The sequence below is a fragment of the Pistacia vera genome, unplaced genomic scaffold, assembly GCF_008641045.1.
Source record: "Pistacia vera cultivar Batoury unplaced genomic scaffold, PisVer_v2 Contig915, whole genome shotgun sequence".
NCBI classification, from domain to species: domain Eukaryota; kingdom Viridiplantae; phylum Streptophyta; class Magnoliopsida; order Sapindales; family Anacardiaceae; genus Pistacia; species Pistacia vera.
In genome coordinates, this window is record NW_022196796.1 from 217,696 (window position 1) to 233,337 (window position 15,642).

The 15,642-nt window shown below is 35.3% G+C and overlaps 2 protein-coding genes across 2 annotated transcripts; both read right to left on the bottom strand.

The window, feature by feature from the left end:
• Nucleotides 1–695: 695 nt before the first annotated feature.
• LOC116119997 (phosphatidylinositol-glycan biosynthesis class F protein-like) lies at nucleotides 696–5,854 on the bottom strand. The gene is made up of 8 exons (XM_031405931.1): nucleotides 5,187–5,854; nucleotides 5,035–5,100; nucleotides 4,183–4,225; nucleotides 3,271–3,329; nucleotides 2,779–2,823; nucleotides 2,401–2,468; nucleotides 1,824–1,932; nucleotides 696–1,013 (listed from the first exon to the last, which is right to left on the bottom strand). The coding sequence occupies exons 1-8, from the start codon at nucleotides 5,364–5,366 to the stop codon at nucleotides 900–902; spliced, it is 684 nt and encodes a 227-aa protein (XP_031261791.1). The 5' UTR covers nucleotides 5,367–5,854; the 3' UTR covers nucleotides 696–899.
• Nucleotides 5,855–8,401: 2,547 nt separating this feature from the next.
• On the bottom strand, nucleotides 8,402–9,411 carry LOC116119990 (pectinesterase inhibitor 10-like). The gene is made up of 2 exons (XM_031405926.1): nucleotides 9,336–9,411; nucleotides 8,402–8,763 (listed from the first exon to the last, which is right to left on the bottom strand). The coding sequence occupies exons 1-2, from the start codon at nucleotides 9,409–9,411 to the stop codon at nucleotides 8,402–8,404; spliced, it is 438 nt and encodes a 145-aa protein (XP_031261786.1).
• Nucleotides 9,412–15,642: the final 6,231 nt, after the last annotated feature.

Sequence of the window (15,642 nt, forward strand, 5' to 3'; positions counted from 1 at the left end):
ATCCAACCTCTCCTCGAGACACTCAATGAAGATCTGATTCTAGTCGTGGAACCGGAAGAAGTGATGAAAGCCAAAAGGTTACTTAATGGCAACCAAGAAGTTCTCATTAAATGGAGAGAGCTGCCTCAATATGAAAACACTTGGGAAGATTACACCAACATGAACCTTCAGTTTCCCTCATTCCAGCTTGAGAACAATGTGGCTCTTCTGTTGGGAGGGAGGAAGCTATTGATGAAACACTTGATGTGTTGTTNAGTGTTTGTGGGGATAGAGAGTGTTGTCAACACTGATGATGGTGTTTTTACCCAGATCACAAGAGTGCTTTTGTTAGATTTTAAAACTATGAGGCCAAATGAGTATTTATTAGAAGTGTTTTTGTTAGATATAAACCTTGTTGGATTGATGGGAAAACCAGCCTAACCGGGTCGTTGATTGCTTTGGGTTTGAAAACATTGCTTTTTACATTGAATTCTAGGACTATAGCAAAATGATTTTATTGAAAAATTTTAACCAAACATGCTTGATAAATTTCTTTTCTTCTGTTAATAGTATCTCAAGTCCAAACCCTTTCATTAATATTTCCCAAATCTTTTCAAAACAATATGCATATTGTCATAATATGCTATCAATTTATAAAGGTTATATTCTTGTTTTCATCCATCAATTTATTAAGCAATGTCAGAGATCATCACGCAGCCATCGAATTGTCATCATGTATTATTGAAAACTGTGTATGTTTGCATTGGACTAACTATAAGCCCCAACAAGAATGTACCAAAAGACAAGCCCTGGCCACTAAAACAAATCATACTTTAGTGAAAAACAAAAGCAGCTCTATTTCTGAGAAAAATCCAAGAACACATACTTGACTCGACTATTAATTGATAATTACTTGACAGCTAGTCTCCTTTTTGATGCTGTTGTCTTCCACGAATGAGTAAAAAGCCAAAAGATGCCACCATTCCGATCAGATACCCTGCCATGGCTCCATAACTCACACAAATCGGCCATTCCTGTGAATTGAAAATGAGATCATTCAAGCCTAAATAGAAAACAAGCAGCTCAAACAACACATTCATCCAGCAAAGGAACCACAATCCAGCTTTAAAACCAGCCAAGTTGAGCAAATGCTTGACAGATATAAACATCATAAGATATATCATAAACCTAGATACTATATAAGTTAAATTTTCCGAAATTATTATCCCTATATTATACATAAGCCAGAAGAAGCACAACCAGACAGTCAGAATTTTTTTTAAAAAAAAAAAAAAAAAAATCTACACCAATCATTTATTAATTTATAAGGGTTGGTAACAAACCGATGGAACACCATGCCTAGACATGAAGTCAGCAGACTAGGTTTGGGGTTCTCATAAGCCCTAAAATGTTCAAGATGCAATTTATCATATAACCAATGAAGTGCCACCGAGTTAATAATAAAGAACCTCCAAGCAGTCAGCTAAAAATTACTACATGGAGCATCAAATTTCACACCAAAACTATACGCATAACCTAAGAGAGAACCAAAAAAGAACAGACGAGGCAATGCAATAATTTGAAGTTGAACTTCTATATCAAAATTTCAAGCAAATTGTGCCCAAACAGCTCACAGAAGAAAATACAATTCGGATTTAAATTGGAACAAGTTGAAAGCAAGAGTTAGATTGATAATATGCCATGATCCTCAATAAATGAGCACATAAGTTCATATATAACATGTCCGTTTCATAAGAAATTATAGAGAAATAAGATATAAAATTTACAAACTGCTTTCAGTTTTAGCCCATTATATGAAGTAAACCGGGGAAATAACAACTAACCTGCCATGGCCTCTCCCAATCAAGCGGCATTGGCCAAGCGCCAAACCAAGCTCCAATAACAGCTCCATGCGCTGGTAGACAAATCATATAATCTACAGATCCATTTGGCCTAAAGAGTAAATAGATTCAAATTTCACATCAGTGATTACAATTTGACCAACACTCAATTCACTGATTTCATTGAGTACATTCTTTTATTGAGCTTCATTAAGTTTAAGAAAAATACAATAAAGTTCTTCATACAACAAAGCATGACAGAAAACAGAAACAAAGCTAAAACAAAACACAAATCCTATTACTGTCAATTTGTACTTCTCTTGTCAGTTTAATGGACGTCTATGGAAACACACTCCAATCAATGGTTGAGGCCAACATGCAGACTCCATGAACAAAATTGAGGGAAGCTCAATTATGATTTCACCCCAAGATTTGGTACAACACATCACAACCTTGCATGCATCCTAAATCCAGTAATTATTGTGCAATTATATGTCCTTGTCAATAAATGAAACATATACTACATGAATTAATGCCTAAATACAGAAAATAAACCACCAAAAAATGTGAGAAGGCTTACTTTGTATGTGCGAATATACGTCGCCAATCTTCCCACAATGAACCATATACCGAAGCAGCAGGCACAAACTGCCAGTGCACAAGATAAACATTCAGTAATACATAATAGGATAACACATATGAAGTCTGGTAAAACTCAAATGCAGCTAACTTGTTCGCTCATATATATATATATATATATATATATATATGTTGGAGAGTGATAATAATATAAAAGAAATTGAACGAAAACTTCTTTCATATAACATTTGTGACATTTTATATCTGCAATGTATGTGCAGCATTATATACAGGACATGAGGTTTAATTCAACAGACTTCCAACTATAATTTCTTAGTTATAGTACAGCAGGAAACATTGAAGGAAGTCATGTACTTACAGTGAACAGTGACATTAAAAGAGAATAATCAAAGGTATTTGTCATATACTTGTATCCAATAAGAAAGAGACACGATCAATTCACATTTTGTAAAAAACTTAATTTTACTAATACAAATAAACATTCATCTACAAGTTATTTACTGTTATATACATTTAATCAAAAATTATCTTGACACATTCTCCACAATTTTGAAAAGAAAGTCACAGTTGAGATTTGGACAGTTAAAACAAAATTTTAAAGTGAATTCCCCACCCACCTTTATCCATTATATTAAAGTTTTACATTTTATTTTGGGAGAAAAGCAAAATTCATAAAGTTTTAGAAGGAAACAGGAAAGCCACCTGTAGAAAATGTAGGGGCTTTGTGTACCTGACAGTGAAGAAAGGTGTTGTCTAAGGAACTATGAGTGAACCCATTTTGACCTCAACTGTGACTTCTGTTTCCATAATAACAGTAAAAGGCACAAATTTTTATCTACCCTTATTTCACATACTGAATACCCACAGGTGCACCCAAAGCAATAGCTCCTAAAGCATTTACAAGAGCCCCTACAAAGTAGAAGATGGATCAGTTATTTTATATTATGCAGAAAAAACAAAGGGGACAGAAACCCTTGCATAAAAGTAAAGACATACACGAGATGTTAAACAAAACATTTATGATCCTTTTGTTTTACCAAGCGTTGTTACAAGGTAGTGCTACTCTAAACCAAGCTATATTTCTCTAAAAGCTGACACAAGACTGTTACAATATAATCCAAAGCTAGACACATGACTTGGAGATCACTCATTGTATCGGGAAAACATTTCTTTAAGGACCCGTTTATAACCATTGCCTTCCATCTTCAGGTTGGATGGACAAAGTGATACACACATGCCACAAATTTGCTTATAAGCATGTAAAAACTTCATCACTTAACTACAAAAACAAAATTATTGAAGCTAACAAAAGTAAAGCATATAACAAAAACATTTCCAATAGAAGTACATTGAACCTACAAAGGCTATGAATCTTCATCAAGCCACATTTAAATGCTCCACAAAAATTTATTATTTACACTGTATAACAAACTAATCCAACAATCTTCAAAATCAAATACACATCATTACAAACCAAGGAAATAAAAACTAATATTAATATGGAAAAAAGATATCGTTTCATTCAAAATCTAAAGCAGAATGAACAACATCACTCATTGTCTGTTGCAACATAAGTTCTGCTTTATCTTCAAACTAAATGGAAGAAAACACACAACTGTGCTAAACATTTGTATCTGTACAGATACAAAATCCACAAATAGAAACTATACTAAATAAAACTAGTGAAACAGTATTTAGAAAAGTAAAAAAAACAAAAAGAACAAGACAGAATAAAAAGGAGCAACACGAATATCAGACTAACCAACAGGGAGTCCCAGTAGGCCTCGTACCACGGCTTTGAAATACTGTTACAAAAATATAAAGGAAATAAATAAAAAAGCACATAAAAAATCAATATCAAATAACCTTAGGCCTTCAACAATATCAGTGAGTGGATGGGATGAATTTTTATGTAAATCATTACACATTGCATGAAACATCATATTTGTGACATTATTGCCAAATTTGTAGTGAAATATGACTTGTAATATTATAAGTATAAAATGTTCCATAAATAGCTCTAATGCTAGACCAAAATCACAGTGAAGTTATGGTAATAATTTTTTTTCAGATAACATATGACATACACTTGTTACATGGATCAGTTAAATAGCCGGCTTTTTTACACACCTTTTAATTTTTTTAAGAGAATCTCAGCCCTTGGATCAAGAATCCAAGAGCTTAGCTACAGTAATAAAGTTATCGCCCAAAGAAACTATAAGAATCCAAGAGCATTTCTTTTTACAAGTTGCTTAAAAGTTGCAAATATAACAGGCCATATTCATCATAACGTTTCTTTAATTGCAATTATGCACTTATATAAAAACAAATCCAATGGTCAATATCATCCCAGTAATATTAAAGGCAAATACTCTAGCAAACTGTATTTCAGTATCATTACCATAAACTTCCATATACATATAAGCATAAACAAGCATTGCTCTTTTATTGCCACATCGTTTGCTCTCATAAAATAAATTAATTTTTTTTTCTTGTACTCTTCCCTACACATTAGGTAGTGCACAAATAATAAAGTTGAAGTGTAGCATTTTTCACATTAAAAAATTGCCAAAAACGAGCAAATAAAATAATTAACAAAAATAATGTGAATTACCGAGGATTTGTCGGGATTTTTCCGCAAACAGCTGTAAAGAAGAATAACAATTGGGCTCTCGATAGCCTAAATTACAGTGTTGAAACAAAATTAATGAGAACCAGGATTATAAATTTGATGGCAAAAAGTGAAAGAAAACAAGTGTACAGTACCCAGATCAGACGGAGAGTGCCCGAAGGATGAGAGACGAGATTGATGGAATAGATGTTGTGGGCCACCCAGAATCCGGCACCTAAGCCAACTCCACAAATCAGGTGGACTAAAAATGTTTGTAGCGGAGACACCGAATGCGATGAAGAAGAAGGAGTTTCAGTGGCTGAAGGTTTCACCATTTTTGCGTTTTTCGGAATTTCAGAATGAAGTCGTAAGGTGTATATGTATAATATATTGGGCTAAGTTGGGCCCAGGGGTTTAATGGGTGCAAGATCGCCCTGCTTTACCTTCGCTAATACTTACACCACCAATTCCGCTCTCAAACTTCACAGAAAGTTCACTTGAACTCGAAGAAGAAGAAGGTGACCGTAAGTTCTCTCGAGTCTCCGCCATCGGCGTCACGCCCGATGCCGGCCAGCTCCCTAACTGCGGATGGCCTCGGCGCCTCGCTGTTCCTTATTCAGATCTGCCCTAATAGGACGTGTGTTGTTTAGTACTCTCAATTTGTGCGTTAATTGTGCGTTTGGAATCTCAGAAACTGACGAAAAATGAAGGAGATGTTTGTTCTCAGAATCTAATTACTCAATAGAGAAGGCACGTCCAATGTAGTTGGTGAAGGGTGTAGGTGACGCCTGTTTTTCTTTTTCTTTTTTTCTTTTTTTTTGCCTCTTTCTTTTTGGCCTTTTAAAGATACGTGACGCGTATGTAAGTATTAATGGGCTCGAACTTGGATTTCATTTGCTTAGAAAACCCAAGGGAATTATCCTTTTTTTTTTTTTTTTAATGACCAAGTCGGTCCAACTTCTAAGATAAATCATAAATGTGATAAATACCTTCAGATGATTCTAATCCATAAAGTAAATAGCTTCTTGACCACCAAACCAACCTGGAGTTAGTTTTTTAATTGTATAGTAAAAAAAAAAGACTCTACTAATTTCTTTTAAAAATTAATTCCTTCTAAATATGTAACATTTATGTTTTTCAATACTTTTTATTAAATTTAATGTTAACCAACAACCTTTTATCATTTTTAATGTATTTTCAAATCTATATATCTTGTTAGTGATTTTTTTAAAAGTGGTTTGCAAACTGATAATTAACCTTACAAAAATAAATAAGCAGAAGACATAAGTCAAAGAACTAGCAGATGAGATTAATATATCTGTTATCGGAAAAAGGGAATACTAGTACTGCAAATAACTAATGCAAGGCCTCCCATTAATTTTAGAATTGAGATCAGGTATTAATTTAAAAGATTTGTTTCAAAAATGGACTGTTTTATCAATACATAGTTTTTTTTTTTTTTTTTCCCAACAATAATGCTACTATAACATGTCAAGTTTTCGTAATAGAATGTATCGATGTCGATTTTATTCATGTCATTATTCAAATAAATAAGAAAATTCTTAGGTGTCCGTTTAGTTCATTATTCTGATACTTTTTAGAATAATATTTTAAAAAAAGTTAAATTAGGTGGGTATTACGATGTAGGATTTAGAAATTAATAAAAATAGTCTTTATGTTTGTTTATTTACTAACACTCCTATAATAAAATATTAAAAGTTAACAAAAACACCCCCAACCCACCCATTAAATATAGACAGCCGGCCACCACTATTGGACGGTGGCCTAAGTCGCCGTATCGGCGCATAACCAGCTAGATCTTGCCGGTCGTGCACCGATATGGCATTTTCCGGCCATACCAGATCTGGTTATATTTAGTCGTCAACGAAAGCCAAAGATACGGCCGTCGTTGATGGTCAACGACGACCATATCTTAGTCGTAGATTTGGCCTTTTCCAGCTAGATCCACTGTGGATCTGGCCGGAAAAGGCTAGATCGGCGCACGATCGGCCAGATTCAGCTGATAGTGTGCCATTATACCAGATTCTGGCCAGCTTCCAATAGTGGTGGCCAGAATCTAGTAAATGTGGGTTGTTGGGGTGTTTTTGCAATTTCTAAAAAAAATATTTGGGGGTGTTTAGTTAAATTAACAAATTTAAGGGGTTTAAAATAAATTTAATAATATTTTGAGAATAAGCCAATTTTACTGTTTAACTTTATTGGGAAAACCCATAATGCTATTTGGAAGAGTGAATCAAACAGAGCCCTTCTTTTTATTCTTTCAGGGACCCTTTGATTAATGATCATTTTCTTTCATCTAGTTTAGAAGAATGATAGGCTTGGAAATAGTTTGTCCTTGAAATCAATTGCTTCTTTCTTTTGCTAAAACAAAAACTTAAGACAACTTATAAAATGAGCAAACAAACATCAATAGAAGCCTATAGGGCTACTTGTCGATGTGATCTCTCCAATGTTCAAGTAAATAGGGTTTATAAAAATTTTGGTCTCACCTTGTAGGACTTGTTACATGTCTAACTTTTGGAATTTAATAGTTATTATGAAAAGTCATTTATATAACGTCCCGTGGTACTAAATGAAATTGCTGATCCTATATCAGAGATGACCATATATTTTAAAAAATCAAAAATCAAAATTTAAAACTAAAAATAAAAATTAGATCCTCTTTCCAAACATAATGTAAGCAAAATTGAGCATCAAAAACTTTAAGTATAACATAAGAGACAAACCAAATATTATGAGACTACAAATGATTATATATTATAAGAAAATGTTTGTAATTACCTAGACATAAGATTCTTTCTTGGGCTGCAATGGCAAACACCAGAAGAAATGAGTTAAAAAATGGAAATTAAAGCATTTATCACATGTTTAATTCCTTGTAATTAATTCATGAGGTGAAGGAGTGAAGGTAGCTCTTTTATTAGGTAAATGTTGTGTAGTGTTTTGACTAGAATTAGTATTTAGTCACATGCATTTTCATTCATAAAATAGTAAAATACATATATCTATCCATTTAAAATTCCAAATTTCCATAAAAAATAATAATATATATCAATTAATTAGGCAAAAAATTAAACAAATGTATATAACATAATTTTATTAGAATGATAAAAAATATTTAGATATATGTATAACATTAATTATAAAATATCGTTCACAGTCAAATACTTTTTCAAGATTTGGATATGAATCCCATTCTTATCGACTTTTACCATCAAACTTAACCAGCTACTATTACACAAATGGCCTCATACACAACCCTATTATCACAACCACTAAAAAAGAAACTCAAATTAGCCAATTAATTTCTCTATCTTTCTTAAACTCTAATTACTGAATCACTCTTGAGTCAAGATGAAGCTTCATAATAATAATAAGAAGATATTTTAGGTAACAATTGCTCGACACTCGCTTGATGCTCCGATGGTGATGGCTTCGGAGTTGGAGGGGCGCTTGGTGTCGGCCTCTTTCCATAATCAGTTACCATTGTGATGACCATTTTGCATGGAGTACTTCCTGCAATGCAAGGAGCTCCAGTTTCTGTCAGTTGGTCTGGCGATGATGATGGATTCGGTGGCGGTGGAGGAGACGGCAGGGTCTTTTGGTAATCGGTTGTCAGTTGATGAGGTGAGGGTGATGACTTTGGAGGTGGTGGTGGTGATCTTGAATGCCTTCCACAGTCAGTAATCATGGAGATTTTGTTTTGCCTGTCTTTATAGGAAAAGAGAAAGATTAGATAAACAAGTTACTCAAACATCTAAAATGCTTGATAATCAATTTCCAATATCAATAGGTTGATTGTTTCACTCTTGTATTTCCAAAAGGAAAAAAAGATCTTTAAAAGCTTTTTTCCTGGATCTGAAAATGTAGGTTTTCCCAATAAACAAAAAGTGTGTCATACTTGAATCTAACAAGGGTTAGCAGTAATAGAGAAACCGCATAGCATCGAAAAAAAGAGGAATTTCAACTATAAGATACCCAATAAAACTGTCATTGGAATCGATATCTCATTCAAGATAATTATAAAACTCCTAGCTATGATATGGAGAAAAGAAAAACGGGAGAAGAGAGTAAGAAACTATATATACCAGCTTTTTTAATGTTAATTAAAAAAGGAAAAAGAGTTGCTGAAACAAGTATAAACAGTTGCTTCTTTGTATTCCTTTGAAAATATAAAGTTGTTGCATAACAGATCTGAATTTTCTACCAAATATACTAAAGGCTTAATTAACCTTAATTAATTGCAGAAGCTTGCTTATAATCCATGGATGCATGTAAATTACCTGATAAGGTTCTTGCTTCTGTTGAAATGGCAAGAAGAGATGCAAGAAGTAGAGTGCTCATTATTGAAGTTGTCATGTTCTTCATCAATAATTCATAAACCAGAAGAGAGAGTGGAAGCCATTTATAGACATAAAAGTGCTTTGCATAACGTAAATCATGACATCATGTCTCGCTTTATTTATTAACTATATATAATCTGGTATTAATTAATCCAAATAGTCAAAATGGTCCAAGCAGAACTCACAGCCACTTGTTTCATTTCGAATCCAATAAGAGCTAGGTCTTTGGCGATTTTATGTTTTTCCCATCTGAACACAGCATATATAATTTGATTAGATCTGGTTGCTTGAGCTCTTGACGTGGGGGTCAATGGTGTTTTGGCATGCAGACGACTGGACTTGAAAAACTCATGTAGAAGAAGCCACCACACAAAAGCAAACAAAACTGTACAACTAAGAATTGATTTGCTACCTATCTTGGACTTGGATTTTTCTTTGTTATTTACCGCCTCTTAATTATCAAGAATTAGATTTTATTTGTTTTGGTACACATGCATGTAGGTATATTTAATATTACTATATTTCTTGTATTAATATTAAGGTTATGGTAATACGGTCAGCAGCAAATCAATTTTAATAAAATTACGAAAATTTAATTTTTAAAATCATTAAAATAAGGGTTCATATTCTACCTACCAAAGTAATGCTTTTAAATTAAGCCTTTGTACATCTATGGGATTTATGTATTTTCCTAGTCTTTTCTTTTGGGATTTTTTTTTTTTTTTTTGCTTCAATGTTCATGATTTTCTGATTTAATTAGAAAGCTGTTAAAGAACTCACATTCACATCTATTCTCTTCCTTCAAGACGATAAAAAGGAAATAAATAATGAGTGATGTGAAGCCACATCCACTCATAATTAAAACTTCTACTTTTAATATATTAAGTAGCAATAGAGTGTGTGCAAAAAAATAGTGTCAAAAATTGGATCATAGGCTAAATATATTTAAAAATTTAATAAGGTTAGGTCATATCAATATATTTGATTTAATTTTACAATATCATATTGAAGTCATCAATCTAACGGTATAAGTTTATTTTTTGAAGAATAAATTTGATCTTTTTTTATACTCACAAAAAGTGATAAGACATAATTGAGAATGAGACAATCTTAAGAGTAAATTGATAATGGTAGGGGTGGCAAAAACCGGTTAACTGAACCGGTTTGCCGTATTTCTAAACCGAACCGAATTTTGGTTTAAGTGAAAAACCGAATCAAAATCGAACCAGTTTTACACTTGAACCGGTTTATCGGTTAACCAAAAAACCGGTGTTCACAATTGGGTTTAGCCCAAATCCATCCACCCTTCATTTTGGCCCAATTCCATCCCTCCCTCCACTTTGGCCCAATTCCATGGAAAGATTGTTTTTCTGGCTTTAGCAAGTTCAGTGGAGGCGATCTCTATCTGGGTTTTCTTGGTAAATAAAATAAGATTGAAAGATTTGTTTTTTTTTCCTTTTCACAAGACGCCATCTGGTACCGTGGAGAAGGCAGAAGAAGAAAGTAAAGAAGGTTCTGTTTGGATATGTTGTTTTTCTCTGTCTGTCTATGCGTGGCTTAAGGACTTGGACTCGTGTAATGCTGGGGTCTTACAACTCTAACGAGCTTTGTCTGAACAGGATATCTAAGATTTTCGTTACAGATCGCCTGGAATCACTGTTACAGAAGATCTAAAGACTCTTCTCTTCAAGTCAAGCTCATTTCTGTAACGGAACAACAACAAATATAAAATATAAAAAACTTGAGTTTCAAGATGATGATGATGAAGACTAAAACCACAGGGCTATCACCTTCCCCGATGATGAATGGTAGCTTAGCTGGTGGAGCACCTGAGCCTCTTCATGATTGGGAACTAAGACCAGGTGGAATGCTTGTAGACACAAAATCTGAATTCTGACCGGTTCTATATAACTTACAGAGCAAAGAGACGACGACTGAGAACCGGAAAGAGACAACGATGTGAGAAAGAGACGACAACTAGAAGGAGGCAACGATCACCGGAATCCAGAGGCCAAGCGACGACGGTGAAGAATGGACAGCAGAAGAACGGCGGCTAGGAGCAAAAAGTGAAAGAGAGTTAAAAGACACAACAGACAGTCGTGAGAACTGAGAGTTAGGGATTTAATTTCAATATTTTTTTTTTTTTTAAATTCCAGTTTACCAATCCGGTTTCGGTTAACCGCATATTTTGTTGGGATAAACCAAAATCAAACCGGGTATTTAGTTTTCCCATTAAACCGAACCGAAACTGAAAAAAAACTAAATTTTCGGTCTGATTTTTTGGCTCAGTTCGGTTTCCGTGTTTTTTTTTTTTTTTTTTTCCATCCTTAGATAGTGGATACAAGAAGTATTGTGCCAATAATGAGATTGAGATAGAGAAAACCAGCCTAGTGTAACGTCCAGCCCAAAATTAGGAGGTCCATTGGGTCCAATCTATGACAAGAGGTTAGGATCCAAAAAGTATCTTGGGAATATGCTGAGAAGCTTCAGAAATGCTCTAGAATATTCCTCACCCAATTAGATAGCAGAATAAGATTATGATTCTTATTCTAATATGATTAATCTTGGCCATCCAATCTATTGGATTTTTATGGATTTGGACCGTCAGATATACTTGTAAACTCCTATATAAAGCTAGGTTATTTTCATTTCAAGAATTGTAATAATTTTTATAGCAATAATAATACAAGAGAGTTTTCTCTCCCTCTATTTCTTTTGGTGTTCTTTAGATTTTCTTGAGATCTTTGTGTGTGCGTTTTCAGGCTTACTTAGAGTCAACTGCCACTATTTAGGCTTTAAGGTCGCACGATTCATTAAGGTCGTGACAGTTGGTATCAGAGCAAGGGTTTAAATCTCAAGAAAGGAGAACCATGGTTGATGAAAGCAAAGTGATTGATGCAAGTTTGATGCAAGAAGAGACACAAGCAAGGGAAGAAACCCTATGGCTGCTCGAGATCTCGCAATGCACAAGGATACATGGAGATCAAAACGATCAAGATGGAGCTAGTTTTAGTTGATGTTCTTGAAAAGCAAGATTGCATAGAGCAATTTGTGGAGGAAGTTGATGGTAAGATAAACATGCAGTTGGAAGAATTTTGCAAGTCCATACTCAATGCCATTAACATAAGGTTCACAGAATAGCATAGAGAAAACATAGATTTCAACAAAGCTTTTGAGGGAAAAATATTTGAAACACTTGCCAAGCATTAGGAACAAGTTGATATCATTGATGAGCAAACTACATCTATAAATACTGTTACAATACACTATAATTGTAAACACAATATATAGAAGTTGTTACAATTGCTGGTGTATAACAGCTTTAGCAATTCAAATTGCATTTGATTTCTGAATGTAATTCTGAGAATATTTTCTGTTAGTATTCTTTAAGAATAGGCCAGCTTGACTATTGTTGAGATATAGAAGATAGTTATTGTTTTCTGATTTGATTCATTGTATTATTTATAACAATTTGAGTCTAATGAAAATCACATGGAGTTCATACAATTATCAGTTTCTTTATGGTATCAGAGCAGCTCCTCTTCCTCTGCTGTTAATTTTTTTTTCTCTTTCCCTCTTTACATCCTGTGGTGACTACTCCAAACGGCACACCCATTCTCCCCAACACCAATGAATCTCATCTCTTCACAATCAACATAGTTGCACAAGCTCTTCTCAAACTTACCTCCTCTAACTATCTCTCAAGGAAAATCCAATCTGAAACACTCTTCATTGGCTATGATCTTCTTGGATACATTGATGGATCCAAACCATGTCCACCCAAAACTCTAATTACAAACAATGTTGCCACACCAAATCCTGCCTACACCCTTTGAATTCGCCAAGATCAATTAATCTTGAATGCTCTCATCGGTTCTCTCTCACCCACAATTATTTCATTTATTGCTCGTGCCAATACCTCTCGTGAAGCATGGACTGTTCTAGCAAATACCTATGCCAAACCATCTCGTGGTCGCATCAAACAAGTCAAAAACCTTCTCAAAAATCCCACTAAAGGTACTATGACTGTAAATGATTTTCTTCACTCTGTCAAAGCTTGTGTAGATGAATTAGCCATACTAGGCGCCCCGATAGAGGAAGAAGCTCTTACGGAGAAGATCTTGGATAGACTAGGTGATGACTACAAAGAGCTTGTCCGTGCTGTTCAAGCCTGTGACACCTCTATAACCTTTGATGAACTCCATGAGAAACTATTATCCTTTGAAGCCCCTCTCTTAGCCAACACCAAATCTGAGGTACATCTTCCTATTACTGCTAATCCTACAAACATGACCACTCCCATCAACACCAATTGGCGGCCACACAGGACCAACACCAACTGGCGTCCCAATCACTCATACTCTATAGGGATTTTGCCAAATCTGGCGTCCACATCCAACCTACCCTGGCCACCCTTCTATGGCCACCAACTCAGGTACTCCAACTCGCAACAATCGCCCTCCACCCCGTCCTTACCAGGGATTTTGCCAAATCTGTGGCATGCAAGGTCACACCGCCAAGCGCTGCCCATCGTTTCAACTTGTACCAATCCAACCATCCACTACAAGTGCTACACCACCAAATAACCCAGCCACATCTTGGCAGCCACGGGCTCACTATGCTGCAAATACTACCACCAATAATCCATCATGGCTGCTAGATAGTGGAGCCTCTCATCATGTCACTACTGACTTAAGCAATCTGTCTTTTCATGCACCATACACTGGATCAGATGATGTTATGATTGGTGATGGTACATGTTTATCCATCTCTCACACCGGTTCTGCTTCTCTTCCAACATCAACCACCACTTTTACCTTGAATGATGTTCTCTATGTAGCAACCATGAAAAAGAATTTAATTTCTATTTCTCAATTTTGCATCTCTAATAATGCCTCTGTTGAATTTTTACCCTTTTCTTTTCATGTGAAGGATCTTCGTACAGGAACAATTCTTTTGACGGGAAAAAATAAGGATGGAGTGTATGAGTAGCCAACTACACAACCTAGATCTTCCCCAATTCTAGCCTTCTCTCATGTAAAAACTACATCATCAAATTGGCATCATAGCTTAGGACATCCAACTTTTCAAGTTTTAAAACAAATTATTTCTAGTTATCAGTTAGATTTCTCTTCACCTTTACCAAAAGAATTCTCATGTAATGCTTGTCTTAGCAATAAAAGTCATAAGCTACCTTTCTCAATTTCATCTCTTAACTCAACACACCCTCTTGAACTAATTTTTTCCAATGTTGGACTTCTCCTATTCTGTCACAAGATGGTTTCAAATATTATGTTATTTTTGTTGATCATTTCACAAAATACATATGGTTATACCCCCTTAAAAGAAAATCTGAAGTTCGCGAAGTCTTTTAAACGTTACAAAGCCATTGTGGAAAATTATTTCTCTCACAAAATTATCACTCTCTACTTTGATAATGGGAGAAGGGGGGGGGGGGGGGGGGGGGGGGGGGGGGGGGGGGGGGGGGGTTGGTGTGTGGGGCGGGCCAATATATAGCACTCAAAGATTATCTTTCCCTCCATGGCATTTCCCACTTAACCACTCCCCTACATACCCCTGAACACAATGGCTACTCTGAAAGAAGACACCGCCATATCGTTGAAACTGGCCTCATTTTACTCTTTCATGCTTCACTTCCAATCACCTTCTGGCCTCATGCCTTTGCTACTGTTGTTTACCTAATTAATAGACTTCCAACCACCACTCTAAATTTGTCCTCTCCCCATGAATTAATTTTCCATGAAAGTCCCAATTACTCTAAACTAAAAGCTTTCGGGTGTTTGTGTTATCCTTGGCTTCGCCCATATACCTCACATAAACTTAATCAACGATCTAAATCATGTGTGTTTCTTGGATACTCTTTATTTCAAAGTGCTTATCTCTGCCTTAAACCATCTACCTTAAAAATCTATGTTTCTCGCTATGTCCAATTTGTTGAATCAGTCTTTCCATACACCTCACTGCACACCACTCTCCCACGTCCCGCCTCCACTACCATAACCACTTGGATTCCTCCTGTCCTTATTGTTTCTATTCCCACATCATCCCAGCAGGTAGCCACCACTCCATCTACAACTAGCTCTCAAGGATTGACTCTGCCCGAGGCTACTTCCCAACAAGTTGCACCATCCCCACAGCAAGCTACTCCTGCCCACCAACCATCTCCTCAACCTTCCTATCCAACTGTCGAACCACACATCACAGTCCCACCTACCACTCAACACCC